Source organism: Eublepharis macularius, chromosome 4 (genome assembly GCF_028583425.1).
Source record: "Eublepharis macularius isolate TG4126 chromosome 4, MPM_Emac_v1.0, whole genome shotgun sequence".
Classification (NCBI taxonomy): domain Eukaryota; kingdom Metazoa; phylum Chordata; class Lepidosauria; order Squamata; family Eublepharidae; genus Eublepharis; species Eublepharis macularius.
In genome coordinates this window covers 167,767,004-167,790,148 of record NC_072793.1, presented here as the reverse complement: position 1 = coordinate 167,790,148, position 23,145 = coordinate 167,767,004, and the positions used below count along the sequence as shown (strand labels likewise).

The 23,145-nt window shown below is 44.0% G+C and overlaps 1 protein-coding gene across 2 annotated transcripts; it reads right to left on the bottom strand.

Annotated features, from left to right (window-relative positions):
• Positions 1–127: 127 nt before the first annotated feature.
• Positions 128–15,856, bottom strand: LOC129327143 (zinc finger and SCAN domain-containing protein 30-like). 2 transcript variants are annotated; one of them, XM_054975612.1, is made up of 8 exons: positions 15,777–15,856; positions 12,575–13,540; positions 9,738–9,852; positions 7,650–7,735; positions 6,329–6,443; positions 4,537–4,644; positions 3,405–3,533; positions 128–1,632 (listed from the first exon to the last, which is right to left on the bottom strand). In XM_054975612.1, exons 2-8 carry the CDS (start codon positions 13,268–13,270, stop codon positions 932–934), a joined length of 1,950 nt encoding a protein of 649 aa, XP_054831587.1. In that variant the 5' UTR covers positions 13,271–13,540; positions 15,777–15,856; the 3' UTR covers positions 128–931. The 2 variants fall into 2 exon arrangements, with proteins under 2 accessions (XP_054831587.1, XP_054831588.1); XM_054975613.1 differs by having other exon boundaries at positions 6,329–6,437.
• Between the last annotated feature and the right edge of the window lie 7,289 nt (positions 15,857–23,145).

Sequence of the window (23,145 nt, the reverse complement as noted above, 5' to 3'; positions counted from 1 at the left end):
TGATAATGCCTAGGTGCTTCGATGGCGATAAAAACGAAAGACTGAACAGACGCATGGCAGGAGGAGGCCTATCTTAGTCACGATAGCTAAATGGAAGCTCCATGTAAAGAAGGGAGGCAACAAGCAGTGAATTCCACAATTTAATCACTTGTTGAATCAAGAAGTACTTCTTTTTGTCCGTCCTGAATCTATTGTCCCCAAGTGCCCCATTGGCTGCCCCCGAGTTCTAGTATTACAGGAGAAAAAGTTCTCCCTAGCCACTTTCTCAACCCACTGTGTAATTTCACAAAAGGTTTTCCGCTGGGTGTGCTTAGCTTTTGCAAAGGGGTTCCTCTATTAATTTTTTCTGGTCGAAGACAATTGCATTTAACTGGCAGGTGTTAATGATCTGTATTTTTTGTTTGATTGCTTGTATGTTATTCTAAAATTGGTTTATCTGTTGTATGCTGCCTTCACTCTGCCAAGAAAAATAACAAAAAAGCATTGCAAGCATGACAGTTAGAATGTTTTTATCCAGCTACACATTCCATTCGAATAATGCAGGGAACAAATGTAGCACCTACCTCTGTAAAGCATAATGTAGGGGGACCCATCTGCAGAGTGGCCACTGGTCAACTCAGCTCCAAATCATCCACTCTCAAGAAAGAAAGCCAACTAGACGCAGAACTCAGGAGAGCACTTGGTCTACAGTACTATCCTACACAGAGTCACCCTTGTCTGAGTCTGTTGCTATCAAAGTCTCTTTGCTTAGGAAAGCACAACTAGCAAGCCAAAGACACTTTTCTTGAGGCTTTTGATAGCCTTGTTTGATTGAAATAAATACGTAAATTCTTGCCAATGTGAAAATTACACAGTCGGCTTTTGCCACCCTTTGGATTCTTAACAATGTTTTAAATGGCTGGCTTCCCTCCCCCTCCCCCCTGCACAACTCTTAACTGTCGCAGTCTACACACTGCTGGTGTCCTGCATGGGTTCTTTGATGTTTTACCAACGTATCTTTGCGGCTAAAGGTTCTCCCACACTCCAGACACCCGTATGGTTTCTCCCCTGTATGGACTTTCTGATGTCGCTCTAGATGAATGCTCTGATTGAAGGATTTTGCGCAGTAGGAACAACCGTAAGGCCTTTCTCCAGTATGAATTCTCTGATGGGACTTAAATGAACCGCTGGAACGTAAGCTTTTCCCACAATCGGGGCATTCATAAGTTTTCTTTCTTATATGTCGACGCTGATGTCTAATCAAATGTTCTCTCTGCAGGAAGCTTCTCCTCCCATGGGAGAAATCATATTGCTTCTCTCCTATAGGGAGTCTCTGATGTTTACTGAGGTTTAGGTGGAAGTCTTCCATGCGCACAGGACATTTGTGAAAATTCTCTCCAGCATGCATCACATCATGACGATCTGCAACAATATCTTCTCCCGTGCTTGGAGATTGTTTGGGCCTTGCCGACACTGTGGTTTCAATCTTGGCAGCTGTATGCTGCCTTTGGGACCTGCATGCCTGCTCTTGAGTCTCAGTGGTTTCTGACATATTCTTTGGGGTTAAATGTAGCACAGTCCTGTGTGTTTCCTCAGACTCTCTTCTTCCATACTGGGAATTCTCCACTTTGAGCTTAATCCTCTTTCTGCCACCTGCAGAGACAGAGAGAAGTCTTGTAAACTCTCCACTCACACCTTTTCAAGACCACAGCCAAGACCTTCTTGCTGGCTTTCTCTCCTGTCTGTATTGACAACACCCCTCTATTTGTATTGAGGACTGTCACAGTATTCTTCTTGGCTAAACTTTTAAGAACAAAATACTGCAGCAATGGCATTCATATCCCATCCCAAGGAATAGTGAATTTTTGCCACCTGTCCAATTATGCAAGGGTGAATATTTTGTGCTGGTTCATCTTTATTGATAGCGCAATTGATGAACACAGGCACTTGCTGGTTCAAGGCATTCAATGCCAGACCTACGCTGTTTTCACTAACAAACTCTACCTGACTCCACAGTTTCCCTGTTGAAAGATTAAAAGGCACAGATCAAACCAGGACCCCCCCCCCCCAACACACACACACACACTGGATCACATCACAGGTCCATCTAATTCACCACCCTGTTCCTAACAGCAGCTAGCCGAATGCTTCTGAGAAGCCAAGTGAATAGAAGCAACATCAGGAGACGGTCTGGGCAGTTTGCTATCCCTCGAGGGCAACTGGCTGTGAGACAAGATGCTGGACTAGATGGGCAGCTGTTCTTTTCCAACAGGGCTCTTCTTACATTTGTTCCCCCAGGTCATCTCTAAGCACCTCTCTGTACATTTAACGTCGAAGTGGCCATGACTGTAGTCAATGGCAGCAAATGCCATAAATGAATAAATGAGAGTGTAAAATAGAACCGTTTAAAAACCTGTGTTGAATCCAATCCTATTTCACTTAGTTTTACCTTGAGCTTCTAGCATTATGTCAGATAACAAAACATTCCCTGGCACGAAACCTCTACCATGTCCCCCATCAACTCACATCCCCACCCCTGGCCCAAATAAATAAATGTTTAAAAACATTTCTCAAAGTGGCCTTCCTGAGGAAGTAGTTACCACTCAGGAAGCATAAATGATCTATGGCCTTATATCAATATGCAAAGAGCTAATGACTGAAACACTCTATGGGCACTCTTGAGATCTCCATCGCTGGTGAGTTTCCTGATGCCGGACCAATGTGAAATTCCGGGTGAAATTCCTCCCACACTCCAGGCATCTGAAGGGTTTCTCTCCTGTGTGGCTGGTCTCGTGACTCATGAAACGTTCTTTCTTTTTGAAGCATTTCCCACACTGAGGACGTTCAAAAGGTCGCTCTTCTGTATGGACTTTCAGATGTCTTGTTAATTTTTTTTTATAAAGGAAGCTTTTCCCACACTCGGGACATTCGTGCAGATTCTCTCTGGTGTGACGTTCCCGATGCTTTAGCAAATTTTGTCTGTATCTGAAACATTTTCCACACTCAGGACATTTACAGGAGCTCCCTTTGGTGTAAACTCCTTGGTGACTCTCTAAGAGCTTTCTAGAATGGATGTTTTCCCCGCACTTGGGACACTTGTCCAATGTCTCGACTTGACTCTGAGACCCAGTCAAATTATCTTTCTTCACATATTCATAGAGTCTGAATTGCTTCTTGCCTGTAAGAGCTGCCCAGTGTTGATCAAAGAAATATCTTTGCTGGAGTTTTTCCTCTGATATCAGTTGTTCGTTGGTGTTCCTGCCAGTGTGCATGAGAACGAAGTCTAGGTTTGTATTTTCCCCCATACCTATTAAACAAGGACTTCCCCCCCTCTGTATTTACTGCATAAATGTTGCTACTGGCAGCAGAAAGACATTCTAAACTCCCTTTCTGTTCCTTCTTGAACTGTTGCCCTTGGGACTCACATGTCTGCTTGTGAATTTCAGATGTCCCAGGAATATCCACTTGGGTTACTTCTGTTGACGATTCCCATGTTTCATCTGGACCAGATTCATCCTCCTCTGAGACCTCCTTCTTGATCCTCTTCACATCACCTGAAAGAGACAAAGAGAGGAACCGGTTCTGTGGCCTGGACAGCTTAGAGACCTTACTTCAACCTTCCTGTCCAGCTGATTCTGGACCTTTCTGCTAAACTAAGCTCTACTTACTTCATTTATACCCCCCTTTCTCCCAAATGGGCACCACAAAGCAGCTTACATCGTTGTCCTCTCCTCATTTTTTCTCACATTGACCCTGTGAAGTAGGTTAAGTTGAGAGTGTGTGACCGCCTAAGGTCAACCGGATTCTTTCCCTGTTCACCTTAGGAAGCCCTTTTGACTTCAGAAAACTTGATTCCTCAGAGTTCCGGAACTTATTTGGACTAATAACTGTGTGGATCAGGGGGTTGAGAAGGAGCCGAAACCAGCCTCCTGCCTCTCAACAGAATTGGCACTCACAGAAGAGGAAGGAGAAAGCCATTTTCCCCCTTTCTGCCTGCACCCCACCTCCAAAGCCACAGACAGTGCTAGCAGCCTCCACAATCCTCTGACCCAAAACATTCACTTTCCCAAACTCAGAAGCAGGCAGGAAAAAAGTAAGGCTCCTCAGTCCTTATGCTCACAGATCATAGGATCCAAACAAGTAACTCTCTCATGAAAGCTTGGAGTAATTGTGCAATTTCTGTCCTGTAACAATTCTCTGAGGTTTATCCAAACCTGATTTTTTGGTGGAAGATTTTCCCCCTTATGAGACAATCTGTACATATTGTCTCATAAGGGGGCAAGATGAGACAATCTTGTCTCATATGACATATGAGACAATCTTATTTGCAAATCAAGGAACTTTAATTATTTCTTCCTCATTTTGTTCCCTTTCCCTGTTTTATTGTCTTTACTTGCATGTATATGCAGGTAACAGGCTGGCCTTTTATTTTTTTCAAACTGCTCAGGATTAAGTGCAAAGGAAAAACAGCTGGAGTGTTCTGTGGGCCTCCAAGAGAATGTCAGAGTCCTTCCCAAACTATAAGAATCACTCAGATACCCTTCTCCAGTCTCTTACCTGCACCTGGGCCTGGGAGTGTTTCTCTTTCCTCCAGGAACTGGACCAACATCTCTTCTTCTTTTTCAAGGTGGGAGGCAAGGCCAGATTTAGGAACCAAAAATCCCTCTAGAATGGAGAGAAATGGAGAATTATTCCAGATATATTTGGATTAAAAATATTAATATTCATATATTTTTGGGGTTTAGACTTTCTAATTTGAACACAAGAAGCTGCCTTATACTGAATCAGACCAGATACTGAATCAAGGTCAGTCTTGTCTACTCAGACTGCCCGTGGCTCTTCAGCATCTCAGGCAGAGGTCTTTTGCATCACTTCCTACCTGATCCTTTCAACTGGAGATCTTGGGGATTGAACCTGAGACCTTCTGCATGCCAAGCAAATGCTCTACCATTGAGCCATGGATCTTTCAGGAAAATTAAACGTAAAACAAAATAATGCCACAAGCAATATTTTTGTGCTTACTTATAAGTAAATGCCAGGCAAAATAATCACCTTTCCACATGGCAGTGTTTTCCTGTGGCAGACCTGCTGCTGCTACAACTGCCACTCCAAATGCCTCTGTATTCACCACAGTGACAACTACATACAGAATAATCTCTAAGTGAAAGTAGCCCTAACTGGAACAAGAAGTGCTTCAGAAGAGCCCCAGGGGTATCACCTTTGTGTCTGCAGGGAGCACCCACTCCAAAACAGCTGCCTCTATCATAGGAGTATCCTTGGCTTGGAACCTTCCAGTATTTTGTGGAAACCCCCCCCCCCAATGATCCGTGATTGGTTTTACCTCTCTGGCATCCGTTTTGTGAGTAGTTCTATCCCTCACATGAGCTATTTTGTGCTGGTACCCACTATCCTTTGCCAAAATTCCAAGAGGCCTACATACTAAGGAAAAGGAAGGTCACTGTTATCTTTTTCTGAAGGAAGTAATCAGGGCTTCTGAGACATCATTAACCAATTCCCTCTCTCTCCTCAGACTTAATTTGCATGTCTAGGAACTAACACCCCTTCAATTACAGATGTAGGAAAAGCTGGTGTGAGTAGCCCTGAAGCAAAGACAGTGGACAAGGGTGAGGGCCAAAAATGACAGAGAAAGGAAGGAAATTGGGAGGGAGGGGAGAAAGACAGTATAAAACTCCCTAGAAAAGACAGTAAGGCACTCACTAACACACTCATCTTCACGGTTCATATATTTTCCTACCACTTCGTAAGAATAATCACTTAATTACTTAAAAATTAATAATAACAACATTCATTGAAATAACCACAATACTCAATGAACATATTTAAACTTATTATATTGGACTGACTGTACCTGAATGGACATCCAATCATATACGTGTCTGTGAGGAATCTACATGCTTTCATATGGGACAGAAGTACACACCCCTCCCTCTAGGATATGTACAGGGAGCCAGTGGGGACACGATACCAATTCACACCGTCCTCTCAAACCTATTTGCTTGCCTAGCAATCAACACATCCCAACATGGGAAGCAAAAGCAGAGGGAAGAAACAGGAGCCCAAGGTAGAGAAAGGCGAAGAACAGGCACTCAACTATCCATTCTGGTAAAATCCAAATTTCTACACCTTCTCACCTTTTGATGGGCATCTGTGTGACGGTAGCTATTTTACACAGTGAATGTATTAAAACTTAATGTAAGGTCATTTTTGTGTTTGGGTGTATGTAAGTGAAGCCTACGTAGATAAACACACATGCACACACAATTTCAAATTCTAACATTTACGGTGATGTTTACTGGATTGACTGTACCTAAGCATAAGAGATTCTTACCCAAAGTATCTATGTTCCCACCGTCCTCCTGCAGGACTTGCCAAAACATGGTCCTTTGGCCTGGCTCTGTCAAACTCTGCTTGACCATATCTGTCTCCCCAAAGTTCATCTGTTTCTTGGAACAGGAAAAAAAAAACACCACAGACAAACACACACACGTCTAATCTTGTTACACAATTAGTAGGGTAAAGGCACAACAGAAGATCATACATTTGAACTTCAAAATCCAGAGCCTTTCACAAAAGCCAATACTTGTAGCATAATTTAATCACCCGGACTTTGAGTCACCAAAAAGAATGATTCTAATTTTGTACATATATACATATTGGCTAATCTCCTATGGCAGAATTAATCACCTTCCGATAGGGAGGCGGAAACATTTTCATAAACCCAATTTATTCATTTTTTTTCTTACAGGACATCAAGAATTTCGTTAGCTAGAGATATGTGATGAGGACAGTAAATATGACTCTCTTTAAAAACAATGAGGACTAAAACCTGTTTGTTGCTTTGAAATCAAAAGCCAAGATTCTTGGGGGAAATGAATCTGCAGGCAAATGGCACAGGAGCTCCTTGAAAGACCATTTTCTGCATGCTCCAGACCTGAGCTGCTTTGCCTAGCAAGGCCTGATTTCTGAAAAAAGAGCCAATACTTTTCAACCTTGCCTGTGAGTCAAATACTCCAAGCATCTTCATTCTTTGAAGGATACACTGAAAAACATAATTGTCCTAGAATCTGACATCAGCAACTCAAAATAAATCAGGAAATGACAGGTCTTGCAGCTTCTTACGGCTTGTAGTTCAGGCATGTTTCCAGCAGGGGAAAGCAGACTTTATGTTTTTAGGAGTCATTTAATTTAAAAGCCTTGGGAACTACAGTCACAACACGGCATGGGTGGAGCCAATCACAACTTGGCAACTCCGTGAGTCAGTCACAACATGGCAGCGTGTACAAAAATCGCAGCTTTTCAGTGCAGGTCTGCAGTGCTTCAGTGGGGAAGATTTCCCTCTGCTGTCTCCCCAAAGCAGACCACTACCACCAGGCACTGTCAGGCTTGGCAGGAAGGCTGGGGCCAGGGATAAGGGGGTGTGCATGTGACATCTGTGACATCATTACGTCACTTCTGCATACAACGTGGATTGGATGGTAAACTGTATCAGGTTAGAACGGATGCATAAAAACAGACCATGTGTTACTGTGATACTCGTTTTGGTTCTGGTTTTATTTTTACTTGTGAGCTGCATCAAGCAGATATTCAGAGAGGCATATAAAATCTCTAAATAAACAATAACCAGACTTTCCTCCAGAACGTCGGAGTACCTTTGCTTGCCCAGCTCCAGCTGTTTCCTGCCCTTCAGGAGGAAGTGATGGAGCAAAGTGCCCTCCTGGGCGTTTGGTTCCTCTGCCTGAGAGGGATGGAAGGGAGACTTTAGAAAGGGAGTCCATCGTTTAAGCGACCAGATGCAAAGGAAGAAATGATTGGCATGCAAAAGGGGATTTTGAAAGAGGCAGCAGGTTAGGCGAGGGTAGGAGAAGATGCTGCTGTGAAAATTCCCTCTTTTGCACAACTGGTTCAGGGTCCAGGAGCCTATCTTTCTGCATGATTGTCCTAAAAAAAGGTAGCAGAGAGACTCTGGAAATGTTTTTTTCCTGGGCCTTGTTTATAATCCTGTTCTGTTATTCTGCTGCTTACCCCTTGACTATGTAAAGGATAGGAGGAGTTCCAACAAGCTCTGCATACACCTCAAGTTTTGCAAAGGGTTCTTTTAAACATCTTTCAAACAAGCAAGTAAATGTATACTGTTCCCAGCAGTCCCACTGCAGGAGAAATTTCCCAGGAGAAAAATCTGACTAACCGGGCAAAGTAGGGAGCTTGAAGATCTATGTGTAGGGTTGCCAGCAACCTGAAGGGCAAAAATATGTCCTGGCCTTGTAAGACAGACTTGATAGGATGTAATTTGTCAGCTGATGTTATTTACCTCCAAGCCATAAAAAGCTTCAACTGCCCATTTTCACACATTAAACCCCCCTATTAAAGGGGCAAGACCTTCCCCCTCGGCTTGTTGGCAACCCCTATTCTTATGCTGCCTCGAGTCTAAGAAAATGGAACAGACTAAATAAATGGAACATGAATAAATACAAATCTTTTCTTACTCACAGAGAGCCCCCCCAGCCTTGAAGACCTCACCCACAACAATGCACTTCCCATCATGGATAATAATTCTGGGACCAGGGCTTACAATAAACCGAGGTGCTGACTCTGTCCCCATATCCATTTCCAACATAATCACTGGACCTAAAAACACCAGCTATACAATCTCAGGCTCATTCACTTGTTCATCTTCCAGTGTTATATATGCTATCAAGTATGTCAGCAATGCCCTTCAGCTCTGTTTATTGGACACAGTTCCTTGGCAAAAGAATGAATGGACGTAAATCTGATATTAAAAAATCACAACATTCAAAAACCAGTGGAACAACGTTTTAATAGCAACAATAACAACATTCAATTTATATACCGCCCTTTAAGACAACGCCCATGCAGAGCGGTTTACAAGTGTGTTAGTATCCTCAAAACAATCACCCTGTGAGGCGGGTGGGGCTGAGAGAGCTCCAAGAAACTGTGACTGATCTAAGGTCACCCAGCTGGCTTCAAGTGGAGGAATGGGGAATCAAACCCAGTTCTCCAGTCCTACTGCTCTACCACTACACAAAACTGTCTCCAAGGGTGCTGACTTAAAGAGTAGCAGTTCTCAAGCACAGAAACTTCAAAGGAAAAGTACAATGTGAGATTGCTGAAATTGAGTTTATTTGCACATTTGGAACAATGGATCACCCAAGGTTGAATTGAGACATAAGACTTTTCTACACTTCATATTCTTGCTCTTATCAATCCAGAGGAGTTAGCTGAGTTTGTAGTTGCAAAATAGTAAAGAGTCCAGTAGCACCTTTAAGACTAACCACCTTTATTGTAGCATAAGCTTTCGAGAACTACAGCTCTTAACAAGCTAATTACAACATGTATTACAGCTAGCTTCCTGACACTCTAATTTACAATACCCCCTCCCATTCTCTACCTGGATTATAAAGACTCCTTCCTTTTTCCACTCCTCTTATCTGTTGAAGGGAGCTTTGACTCTCAAAAGCTCATTCCTTGGAAATCTAGTTGATCTTTAGATTTTGGACTCGGACATTTTACGTGTTTTCATGTTGTTACTGATCAGTATATATCCAGGCTAAATGGTGTACAATGGAGAACTTTTAAATACTGTCACTTTGTGTGTCATCTGCCAGATGCATCAACTAAAACTCCTTCTTCTGTGTAGCTGTCAAAAGCACAAGGTTGCATCTCATCACCCAAATCAGCACCTTTGGGGGGTGGGGGTGAAGACTCAGTGGAATCCTTACCCAGCAAATGGATCTCGCCTTCACTGTTTACTTCTTCGTAGCCTTTTCTTTGCATAGGATCCAGGGTTTCCTCCTCTGTGCTTTGAGAACCCAAACAGACCTCTTGCAATGGCCCCTGAAACAGCAAAGAGGATCCCCACTCAGAACAAGGCGGTTTTTTAAAGAGAAAGAGGGACAGTTTGCTACCTCAAATCCTTTTGGGCATGATTTGAGATAGCTGTTTCTGAACAAATAAAGCTCTTTAGAGATCACTGATCCTCGTAAAGATCTGGCATAAAGCAGCTGAACTGTGAGTACTGAGTACAACTGTGGGGGAGAGGGGATGCCTGGACTTTCAAGAAGGCATGTTGGGACCAGCGTATTCCCATAAGAACCTACCAGATCTATATGGCCATCTTCAGGGGTCCAGTTGTTAGGTGCTCCTGTCATCTAAGGCTAAACAGATGGCTTTCTGAGTTGAGGTGCCAAAATTATAGAGTCCCCTTCCTGGGGAGATTTGTCTTTAACATAGGTACTGTTTTCTAAAGTTGATTTTGAATGTCTTTTGACTGCTCACTGCCACTGAAAGGGCTCTAATTGGGAAGAAAGGGAAGGGGATACAAATGCTTTAAATAGGATGGAGATGGCCCTGGTGGCTTTAGTGGATGACCTCTGTCTGAATGTAGACATAGGCCACGCTTCTTTGTTGCACCTCCTGAACCTATCTGCAGCCTTCGGCACAGCGCTGCTGCTAGGAAAGCAAGCTGCATAAAATGCTTCTACAGACTCAGACTAGCCCAGAAGATGTAAGCACAGTTATTATTAAGATGGCCCCCTACATTGACATGGCTGATCTGGCCGCCTGGATCCATGGTTTGACTACTGTAATGCACTCTGCATAGGTCTCTCCTCAATATCAACTCTGAGATTACAGTTGGTGCAGAACGCTACAACTCGATTATTATCAGGAACTAGGGGGAGGATGCATATTACTCCCATTCTGTAGTCACTCCACTGGCTAGCCCTCAGTTACTAGGTTCAAGTCAAGGTTTGGGCTATCATATACAATGACCTTGATGGCCTTGGTCCCTCATATCTACAGGACCGTCTCTCTCCCTTTGCTCATCTGAACAGGGCCTTCTACAGGTGCCACCCTGCAAATAGGCAAAATCAACAACTATCCATACATGCACATTCTCTGTAGTAGAATGGCCTGCCTAAAGAGGTCAGGAAAGCTCCCACTCACCTGGCTTTCTACAAACTGTGCAAAACTGAGCTATTCAGCTCTTTCTTACTCAGGTAATAGGGCTGTGCTGTAAGGAAATGACTCAAAGAGATCCTTTGATAAAGGGATATGGACTGTAGTAGACTATGCTACTGTGTACTGTCTGTTAGTGTAAGTGTGTTCCTACTGGGCCATTTCCATGTCATTTAATATGTATTGTCAAATTACTTAGGTTTGTTTCAGCTCTGTATCAGATTTCTGCCTGTTTTCACATTTCTGCTATCTATACCCTGTTGTACTGTTTACTGAATGTCCCCGTTATTGATCATATTGAATTACACTGAGTAATCCACCTCAGATCTCAGTGAGAAACGCAAACTATAAGTAATGTAAATAAATAAATAACTTTGGGCAAAATTCCAACAAGTGCAGCATTTACTCTGTCAGTGTACCTGCCTGCTAGGAAAAACTACACCAGGGAATTTTCTGTTCTGCCATGCAGCTATTATAGACTCTTGTATCCTGTAGCCCAAGGTTACTAGTTTCTGAATCAGAGCCTGTATCTGTCTCCTGGAGAGCTGTTTGATCTGCAGCAATGAGAGGAAGAACATGTTCAGGTCCATGCCATGAAAAGCTTCACTGGGGTTCTTTCCACATGGACGTTTAGCTTCAACTTTCTTCTGTATATTGGCACTGTTTTGGGGAGCATCCATGTAAAAAATCTCTAGCCCCTTTTGTTGCTGAGTTGTAAGGGGAAATGTGCAAGTTGTACATTTTCCCTTGTATTTCCACAACAAAATGGATGAGAAACATACTTTGTTTTGGTGAAAAGGAGAGCCAATACATCGTTGTAACGATCCTTATAATAATCTAGCTATTACCAGTTTTTTTTTAAGGCTTGAAATAAGTCTTCCATTGTGGTGGGCAACCCAGAGAATTGTCTCCATGTGGAAGCAGCCCTACCAATATCTACAGGAGCAAGCAGTTTATTTTCTTTGGGTCAGTGATTACTTTGATGGGTTAGTGTTTTCAGAAAATGGCATATGAATATTTTACATTACGCTATAGTGGCAATCATGAAACTACCTCACAGGGTTGTTGTGAAGCTCAAGGAGATAATTAATGCAAAGAATCCCATAAAGGGAAAACTGCTAGAGGATTCACAGCAAACAGACAATATTCCAGATTGTTCTGAAAAGATTGTTACCAGAGGTTACTGACAAGGACGAACAGAAAGTAACCAGTAACCTATTGCTGTCTCTTTTTACCAGAAAATGTTTATCTAATGTAAAAAGATTTTTTTTTCTGTTCAGGTAAATAATTTCATAATAATGTTAATGCAAAAACGGGAATTTTGAGTGGCAGTGCCACAAGTATGGAGGTTCCTCCAAACTGGAGATTCTCCGAAGTGTGGGACCGTCCTGAGCACCTGCCTGAAATATACAAAAGAAGTAATTTGAAAGGGTCTTCGGCAGAACTGAACTGGAGCAGGAGGTGGCTGATGGGGGCTTACCTATCCTAAATGTATCAGTTCTACCTATTGTTAATTGAGCAATCACAGATGATGGCAACTACACCAGCCCACATTTTATATTCTGTTGAAGACTCTGGGAATTAACTATTAAATTCTCACCTGCCATTTTCCAGTCTTGGTACACCCTTGGTGGTTGATGAAAAAAACATCCACCAGGGCTGCGGCTTGGGTGCAATTCTCAGGGCAGCCAGCCCTGATCCAGCTCTGTAGCTCCGGTGGCAGGATGGTGAGGAACTGCTCCAGGATCAGCAGCTCCAGGATCTGCTCCTTTGAGTGCCTCTCTGGCCTCAGCCACCGGTGGCAAAGTTCCTGTAGCTGGCTGTAAATCCGGCGCGGATCTTCCACCTCTCTCGAGCGGAACTGCCGGAAGTGCTGGCGCAAGGTTTCCATGCGGTTGGCTTCATCACGCAAGATGGCTGCCTTCACTTTCCTGTAATCCTCCCTGTCTGTGACTTCAAGCCTACCAAAGGCCCTTTGGGCTTCTCCACTCAGTGCTGGCAGGAGCCGGGCAGCCCACTCTTCCCTGGGCCACTGGCAGGCTTTGGCCACTTGCTCAAAGGAGGCCAGGAAGGCCTTGGCGTCCTCCCAGGGGCTGGGCTCCTTCTCCCACCCCATGTTTCCTCCCCAGAACTCCTGCCATTGGGCTTCTAAGCATGGTTTCTCTTTGCCTTCTTGCCACACTCTCCATCTGGTCCGTTCTGCCATCTCTTCATGCTGATCTATGTGAATTGATTCCGCTGCTGAACCTTCTCGTCCCCCTTCTCGTTCTTCGCCTGCAGACTTTTGCTCCTTCATCACTTTTACTTGCGACTCTATCAATGGAAATCTAGAGAGTCACTGATAATACTGCTTTCTGGTTGATTCCAGGCAGAAAACTTGATTTTTCTCAAATACAGATTCTGTATTTCAGAATCTGTAACAGAACTGAGAAAACAAGTAACCTTCTTCCTCGTTTCCTGGGTTTTGTCTCTGCAAGAGGATGACTTCCTTTGTGGCAAATGATCTGCAACTGTCAGAGGCCACAAAGCTCTTCCTTGGTTCCTGATTTGCAGGGGCAATTTCTCCCTGGGCAACAGACATGCATAACAGAATGGTTAAAAAAGGCAAACAAGTAAGAAAGGAGCAAACACTTGCATGTGCCACCTTACAAATGCATACGTTTTCTTTACCAGAGAGCAGGAAGAAGAGAAAATGCACACTTACATGAAGGACTGAGTGGGTGTCACTGAGATCTACCATGGCAAAGAGCCTGAGCCATGAATTCAGAAGTCTCAAGTTCAAACCCAGCTTTGACCATGAATGCAACAGAAACCTCAGCTGACTCCTTTGCCCTTCCAAAAAGATTGGGAAAGAATGAAAACTCCATTCTCGTATGAAGATACTTTATTGCATCTCCCTAGAACTTTGGTTGTTGTGGATTTTCCGGGCTGCATAGCCGTGGTCTTGGCATTGTAGTTCCTGACATTTCACCAGCAGCTGTGACTGGCATCTTCAGAGGTGTAGCACCAAAAGACAGAGATCTCTGTGACACTGAGAGATCTCTGTCTTTTGGTGCTACACCTCTGAAGATGCCAGTCACAGCTGCTGGTGAAATGTCAGGAACAACAATGCCAAGACCACAGCTATGCAGCCTGGAAAATCCACAACAACCATCGTTCTCCGACCATGAAAGCCTTTGACAATACATCTCCCTAGAACTGTTGAAAACCTGGAGGGAAAAATGTCCTGTCTTTTTAAATAAAGGCTTAATATGTGGAAATGGGCAGTAGAAACCTCATAGCATGGAGGCAAATAACATCTCTGGATAAATAATATCCCTTTAAGCCTCTATGAAAGGGGCAGGACATTTTTTTCTCTGAGTGGTTGGCAACTCTACATCTTCCTCTGGAAGCAGCAGGCCCAACTATGACAGCCATTTTGTTCAGGGCCTGTCTCCTAGCAACACCTCCATCCTCAAGGCCTGAGTGGGCCTTTGGGGGCAGCCTGTGAAGAAATTCTGTTCCTTTGGCAATACATACAGGGCAGGGTTGGTATGTGGACGGAAGAAGAAGAAGAAGAAAGATTGAAATACCAGGAACGGAGTATCAGTTGGGACAGATAAGGGAAAAAAGGAAAATAGAGAATGTGGTGAGGCAATTATAGGATGTGCTTTTAAAACCATCTTCATAAAGAAGCTGATGGCTGCTGAAAGCTTTTCACATCATGCCCATATTGCAAGGGTGGGGGGAGGGGTCAAGAAATTGTTGCTTGCCTAAAGCTATCTAGGAAGCAATTGTTAAAATACATTTTTTTGGATTTCAGGATACCTACTTATTGTTCTCCCTTAGCCACTGTGCTCCACTGGATTAAAAAAATAATCACTTGACCTCTATTAGTCTCTGCTGAACAGCTTTTAAAGTAAATTAACGGGGGCTTTCTTTTTATTAACACCATTTTAGGATAGAGATCAGCCTTTTGCTTTACATCTGCATGCCAGTTGGAACTATATTGGGTGACATTCTTCCCCATCATTTTGTTTCCATTGCTATTTCCGCCTGCCACCCACTTTTTAAAAACACACAAGTCATCCCAGAGAAAGAGGCAGCAACTAGACACACCGGTTCACACTAGAACAGTTGGCTGTTGCTCTTTACCCAACCTAGTTTTGACAGCAGTGCAGTAATTAAATAAAGTGGTTCAGGGTCACATATTTGTATCAAATAATCTCAAAAAATCCCTCCCCCTTTCGTGTTTGGGGACACAGGACATTTACCCTGGAGTGTGAAGATCCACACAAGAGCAGCCCTGTGACTTTCTATAGCTCTTCATTTATCATTTATATTTTTATCCTCCACCCTACCCCTTCCTTCAAGGTACTTGAAGCTGCCTCTCCCAGAACATACCCTAACCACAACACCACACCAGGTCTCCATTTACTATGCCCCGGTTACGAAAAAACAGGGGTTCTTATAGGAGGCTATCAAGTCCCATTGTACTTCCTCTCGCTGACAGCCTCGAAAGAAAGAAGTTTCGGATCTAGATGAAAACACTGGCGCTGGGGAAATGAACGCATTTATTCGGCATTTCTATATTTAGACTTCCCTTTATTTGGGAATGGGAAGATTAAAGGATGAGGCTTTTTGCGGGGGAGGTCAGGCTTTGAAGGCAAGCCGCCCCTTCGCCTCGTGGCGGGGGTGGGGGAGTTTGTTGATCAACTTAGGGGGCTGGGGGATCCCTCTGCTATCTCCCCCGCTCCTGCTTGCCTTCATTCGCCTGGGTCCCTAGTTTTGTCCCCCTCCCTCCGCGCCCCCTTTGCACTCACCTCTCCTGCAGCCATTCAAAAAAAGAGAAGCCAAAGTCCCTCCAAAGAGGAAGGCTCGTGTGTTCCTCCTTCGCGTCCCCACCCCCTGCTCAAATTTCTCAACTGCTTCCGAGATCAGCATGTAACCCTTCGAGTGTCTCCCAACGCGAGAAGCCACTTGCCAGGGCTCGCGTCTCTCCCTGGACTCGGGTTTTATCCTCTGGTTTTAGCAGCAAGCAATCTGACAGAGGTTGTTTTCCTCGGACTTTGACAGAGTTTGATAAATCACAAGGAAAACCAAGTCCTGTAAAAAAACAAAACAAAAATCCAACTTTCCTTTCCTCAAGTTTAAAGCTGCCATCAACCCTATGCACACTTACTTGGGAGTAAGCCTCGCTGGAAGTGGGGATTGCTTTCAGGCAAAAGTGCATAGGTTTGCACTATAAACACCTCCCCCCCCCCCTTGAATGCAGAGATAGATATAATTCCCACCCCCTATCTTCTCCAATTGCTATGAAAGGGTTACCAACTAACCAGAAGAAAAGTTGTGCAGGCCCAGCTCTTATGGCAAGCAACAGCTTGAGACACCGACATCAGGATGTGAAAGTTTTAAAGCAAATTGAGATAAAGGGTTGTGCCCTGACTAAATTTTCCACTAACGGAGGAATCTTATGTCAGCAGAATGGAAATTTCCTCCCCCCCCCCCAGCTCTCTGATCTCCCAGCAATTTTGCTTGTTGGGTGTGGGGCAGAGGACCCCCCACCCCAGCAGTATGAGGAGTCAACTAGGCGTCTGCAGTAGGAGGGGGGGAATCAGCAAAAATTGACCTTCCGTTTCTTTTAGCAGAGAATTTAGTTACACTGCAACCCAAGTATTAACCCTTGGCTACTGGTGGTGGAAAGCACCATCAAGTCATAGTTGATTTTTGGCAACCCCTGCTGGGCTTTTCAAGGCAAGAGACTAAGAGAGGTGATTTGTCCTTGACTGCCACTGCACAGCGACTGTCTTGCAAGCCTCCCATATAATAATTGTCCCAGATCAACCCTACTTAGCTTCTAAGATCAGGCCTTCCTTGGTTATCCTGGTCAAGGCACCAGAATGGTCACCCATTGGGCACCTACCCCGAGCTACGGTTGCCAATAACCCAGAGATAAGATATCCTATTCCTTTAGTAGCTATGAAAAGCTGTGAAAAGACTACTAAAGGGCTCAAAGGTATATGTTGGGGAATCAACTGCCATTCAATTGAATTGGGTGACAAGTTGCCCCCATTCTAGTATGATGAGAAAGGAAGAACATTTTCACATTCATGATTTTATAAACAGTTATGTGGTTGTTCCTAAAATTAAAGTCCCTAAAGGTGCTCTATAACAAGCAAAGTGTGTGATTGTTTCCAAAGTTAAAAAGAAATCCTGTCATCATTTTGTTGCACTTTTCTGCCCTTACATATTCCTTTCTCCCTTTTGAGATCTGTACATAAAAGACTTAAATCTGGAGAATGGTTATATATTTAAAACATTCACATCCCGCCTTTCCCCATAGCTCAAGGCAGCTTATCAACCACCCAAAAAAAGGTTGCTGTTTTAAATTGACAACAACAAAACTCCAAAGACCTCTGAGGCCCTCTGATACGCCTCAGAACTGAAAAGCCTGGGAAATAAAGTGGCCTGGCAGCACCTCCCAAAAGTTTCAAAAAATGGCACCCTCTCCGTTCCTTGGGAGTCCGTTCCATGAAGTGGGAGCTGCAGTGGAGAAGGCGCAGGCTGTGGTTGTGTTGGATAAATATTGTTGCAGAGTAGAAAATTTGCACAGCAGATAAAGAATCACAGACTCATGTGTTCAGCTTCTAAAATAAATGTTTACTACATACAGGGAAAAATAATAAAGCAGACATTGGAAATAAAATAAAGAAGAGCTAACTTCCTTCCTACATCCTTACATCCTGAAGATAGCGGTCTAACTAACTGGAGAGCAATGGCATCCTGAGTAAAGGAAAGAATGTCAATCGCCCCCCAATAAATCTGGTCAGACAATAATCAATCCTAGATCTTTTCATTAAGCATGCAACTCCCCTTTTACCCTGGCAGGAAGAACAACTCGACATCTAACTGGTCTTATGCAAACTAGTTGTCTCTAACTAAACACAAATTAACTCTTTCATGACTGACGAGAATGACACTTGTAAAAATCCCAACAGGTTGATGCCAGGAAGGCTGGGGGAACAGCTGGTAGAAAGCAGCCTGAAGACAGTAGTTGGTCACTGGGATTATATGGGAAGGTACACACCTTTTAAATATGTGGCTCCTAAACTTTAAAGCATTGGACCATGGGAACAAAGTGACAGCCAAAGTGACAGCTGCTTTACTTTAAGATAATCAAGATACACTCCTACTCATTCACCCGACAATAACTGACAAATACTTCCCTGTAGGTATGTTGAGAGTCGCTGCTTAATCCAGCCTTAATCCATTTTAATCTTGATGTACAAAAGGGACCAACAACTGGAGGACACTGTGCCTTGAACCATGGGAAAAGGTGGGATGTGAATGTAAATAACCATTCTCCAGGTCTTTATGTGCAGATCTCAGAAAGGTGGGGAAAAAATGCAAGGACACCTTTTTCTCCAGCAAGGTAGAGAAAAGCCAGGATTGGTTCTTTGATTTGGGGAAGAGATGCTTTGTCAAAGCAGCAGCAGACACCAAGAAACTCTATTGGCAGGAACCACTGTGTATGTCACTGGTTTAGTGTCAGCTAGCAACGTGTGAGTTGGCATGGTACAGTGTTGAATACCATGAGCTGAAAAGTCCCAGATTCAAATCACACCACTGCCACAAACTGGTGGCATTAGTGTACCCAGATTCTGCTCTTCATCCACAATACAGGAATTGGCTTACCTTAAAGGGCTGTCGTTAGGCTCACTAAGATGTATGTTACTCTGAGCATTCCAAAAGCCCAATGTCATGTCTGTACCCCTACATCCATAACGTTGTTCTATGTGTTGAACCATTGCTAATGCTGCTAGTGCTGTACCTTGTTTGCATTTTGCAAATGCTCTAACCAACACTTTCGTTTCTCTAACAGCCAGAGAACCCAGCTGTGTTATCTTGTTTCTTTGAAGCTCACAGAAGTGACCTTGCACTCTCTGAAATGTTACAGTTTACTTTCATGCATTCCCAGACCCTTTCGCCCGCAAACCTGTGGTCTAGCTGGGAGGGGGGACATGAGTGGGTATTTAGAGTTGTACTTTCCTCAAGTCTCTGTTCCTGTCAAGGAAGTATGTACTGCTGAGATGCTTTCTTGCCTCTGAGTAACTCTAAGGAAATATATATGGAAAGATTGGATTTCTGAATAAAACCATTTAACCAAGAGCTTGGACTTGTTGCAATGGTGCAAGGACCTGTCTACCATATCCTGTCATCCATAGTCTGACACCCTATATCGATCTTAGGTACCATTAATATTGTTACTATTTTCATGTTCTGTTACACTTTTTACCCCATCCTTTCTCCTGCAGAGCTCAGAGAGGCGCACAGAGTTCTCTCCAGCTCCATTTGTATCTTCACCACAATCTGGGCAGGCAGGATAGGCAAAAAGAATGTGACTGACCCAACATTACCCAATGAACTTCATGGCTCAGTGGGGATCTGAACCCAGGTCTCCCTCCCATTGGGGAAATAGTGGCCCTAGGGGAAAATCGTAGGGAAATGGTCGGGGAAATGGCGGGGAGCAGAGCCCTGTCTCCCTCAGTACCGCCATCCTGATCTGAATCGTGGCCTGGTCCACTTGGAAAACAAGGTCACCCCATTCCTGACGTCTGACTATCAGAGAACTCTGACCCCACACATTATAAATCATAACGTTTAGTTCGGCTCTTGTACTCAAAGCGTTGAATCACATGCTCAGGGCATTTTGAACATTTCTCTACACTTCAGATTGGCTGATGCGCAACAAAGGGCTCAGCTAGATGTGACGGCATCCCCCTGTTCATGACAGGGAAATACTATTTTAAGGCTGGGATTTTTTCCCCCTACTCAAATCACCTCTCTGGCAAAAGCTCTCCTGATTCTACAGAATTCATATGACTTCTCTCCTGCACGATTTCTATTATCTATACAGAGATCCCGTTTCTGGCTGGGTTCTTTCTCCTCTATAGGGCTCACATGGAGGTTCTCCCAGTGGGCACCAAACTGACACTTGATCTAGTTCTAGATGCAGAGGAGTTAGCCGTGTTAGTCTGTGGTAGCAAAATCAAAAAAACCATGCATCTGACGAAGAGAACTGTGATTCTCGAAAGCTTATGCTACAATAAAATTGGTTAGTCTTAAAGGTGCTACTGGACTCTTTTTGATTGATCTAGTTCTGTTAGTGGCGGCTGTCCACACTTCTGCAAACATCCTGGGTTCATTAGCTCCCTCCTGTGGCCTTGTCCCCTGCGGCCTTTCAGACTGGCACCTTTGCTCTTGAATCTCAGCCGTCATCAGCACATCCCCGTGGGTTAAATCCAACAAGGGCCTCTGTGTTTCTTTTGGCTCATTTCCCCCACACTGGGAATTCTCACCTGGAGCTTAATCCCCTTCCTCCACCCTGCAGGGACAAAAGAAGACTTTTGTAAGCTCTCTGGTCACCTCTTTTCAAGATCATTGTCAACTCCTTATTTATTTAGTACATTTTTTACCCCACTTTTCTCCCTGGGGACCCAAAACAGCTTACAAAAGCTCCTCACTTAAAAAAAATTACATAACAAGCAAAAGAAAATAAGCAGATGAGACATCTTGACTGGTTAGCCAGATGGATCAACCTGCCAGACAAGGCCATGGGCTGTGAGGCAAGGACCAAGAGCCTTTTGGCTAGCCCCCCCCCTCCCCGACATATCCAGGCTATAAATACCTGCACAGGAAAACATAAGCTGGTCAGGAGGGGGGGGGTCTTCCATTTGTGTCATCACATCTATTTTAACTAAACGATCATAAATGACACCAACAACCACACTGGCATTAAGTAAGTAAAAGGTAAGAATTGCAATCCAGGTAGTCAGACAGGGAAGAATTGTATTCAGGTAGGAAAAGCCAAGGAGTCAGGGACTTTTCAGTTTAGCAAAAGAAATAAAATGGGGGGAGAGAAATACATGACAAAGGTTTACAACACATAGATGTATGGAGCAGAAAAGTGGACAGAAATTTTTCTCTCTCTCCCAAAATATTAGCGCTCAGGAGCACCCAATGAAGCTGAAGGACACACAAAAGGAAATACTTCTTTACTCGACAAGAGATTAAATTGTGGAAATCGTTGCCAATGTACCTAGTGACAATGAGAGACAGCTTTAAAAGGGAATTAAGATGGATTCCCTGGTGACTAGCCCTGGTGACTAACGGGAACTTCCAGAGGCAGGAAACTGCTGAATACCAGTACTAGGAGGCAACATGGAGGCAGGGAGGCCTTGGCCTTTATGTTCTTTGTTTGGCCCACCAGGACAATTAGGTGTGTGAGAAAGGACGCTGGACTGGATGGACTCCTGGTCTGATCCAGCAGGGCTCTTCTTACTGTCTTAAAGCAAAAACGAACATGAGGAATATGTGGGTGGGATCACGAGTTTTCAACCAACTTTTGAACCCAGGACTCCAACTCCAGTCGGACACTGTAACCCACTGCCATGATCAATGGACATAATAATAGAGTCCAAATGATAAGTCATACCTGTAGTTATATTATATTAGCAAACTTCTGAGACTGTTCATTGGCAAGAGCTCAACTAGCACATTTTAGTATGCATGTGTGCAGTTCTCCCAAACCATCACAAATCCCAGCACTAAGGATGTAAAATCCCACTACAGCAAGTAAAATACCTACATAGGTCAAATGTTATTGACAAAAAAAAATTCAAAATAGGAGTCCATCTCTCCAGACAAGATCATTTTCACATTCTCCATTTCCGAAACGAAGGCCCTCTGAACAAAATCCATTCTCTCCTACACAGCAGTAGAAGATGCTACCCTACATCCTCTTGGGCTTATCTTTGAAAGTAACTGACACAAATCCAGGGAATAGAGATCTCCTCAGTCCTAGGTCCCCACATTATACTGGCTGATTGAATCAATTGGGCATGGCTTCGGAGTAAATAGGCATTTGGAGCAGTCTGCAGACAATTCTTGGTGCCCCCTGAAAGACTCAGAAATATTGAGACACCAGCTCAATATTTCTAGAAATGGTCTAGAAATAAATGTGTCACTCATGATATTCACAGGGCACAAGATAAAACTGAGTAGGCATGATTCACACTTTCAGCTGGGCACCTGTTGAATCTCTGCCTGCTCACACTCCTACTTGAAGGCACAAGGCTCAGTCGGAGGAAAATAAATAGTCCTTATGTGAACCACATTGAAGAGAGGATGGGGTCAGGCAAACAGAAGAAGAAGGGAGGGTTCCTGCATTTTTGACAGCTGTAAAGATGGAATATACAGCTAGATTTTTCTCATCTCTGTGACAAACTGCACTGCCAAAATTTCATCGCAGTTGTCAAAAGTACAGAAGCTGATGGGAGGGAGATTTAGGACACCTAAAAGGAAATACTTCTTCAAAGAACATGACCAAATGAAACCTTCATGTTCAGAGGTAGTATACCTGTGTAGGGTGTGGGCAATAACTAGGCAACTCTTGCCTCCATGCCCAGCTTGTACCCTTTCGGGCAACTGGCTGGCCTCAGCATGGAAGAGGATGCTGAACTGGATGGGCTAGATGGTCTGACTCAATTCGCCCATGCCCTGGTCACTCAGTCCTGCAGGAGAGGAGGTGACCTCTGCTCACTGCAAAGCAGATCAAAATGCAGCCAGAGATCAGGAATGGTGGGAGGTTGGAAAAGAAAGGCCACAGCTGGTGTAGCATAGTGGTTGAGTAAGTGAGCTGTGATGCAGCATTTTACTGGTTTGAATCCTGCTGCTGCCATAAACTCGCCAGATGGGCTTGGGTAAGTCACTCCTCACAGCCCCAGCATAATGTTGAACTTTGTTCACGGCTCTGAACGGACACTAATCTGTCCCGAAGAGCAGCATGAGGACAAAGATCACTAGCAGAGGGTGGTTGAAGGGTGACAAAGGCCTATAAAATGACATGCACCGCAGGGAAAGTAGACAGAAAGAACATTTGCCTTGGTGCTCCTGATACTCCTATTCAGGGACATCTGGCAAAATTGGTTTGAAGTCCATTTGGGCAAGAGAAAGAGCTTTGCACAAGGCATCATCAAGTTGTGAGATTTGACACAAAGTTTACGGAAGGTTTGGATAGAGGCCTGAAGGTGGACTCTCTAAGCAGCAATTAATGATAAAACACAGAGGGCCTTCTTGGTCATAGCACCAAAACTCTGCAACTCCCTCCCCAGGGATATGCATAGGTCTCCT

Excerpts from the sequence above, each read along its gene's own strand:
- LOC129327143 (XM_054975612.1), bottom strand. The coding sequence starts at position 13,270 with ATGAAGGAGCAAAAGTCTGCAGGCGAAGAACGAGAAGGGGGACGAGAA. Across the intron at positions 4,645-6,328 it reads TGGGAACATAGATACTTTGG|AGGGATTTTTGGTTCCTAAA; the intron begins GTAAGAATCTCT and ends TCTCCATTCTAG. Across the intron at positions 3,534-4,536 it reads ACTCCCAGGCCCAGGTGCAG|GTGATGTGAAGAGGATCAAG; the intron begins GTAAGAGACTGG and ends TGTCTCTTTCAG.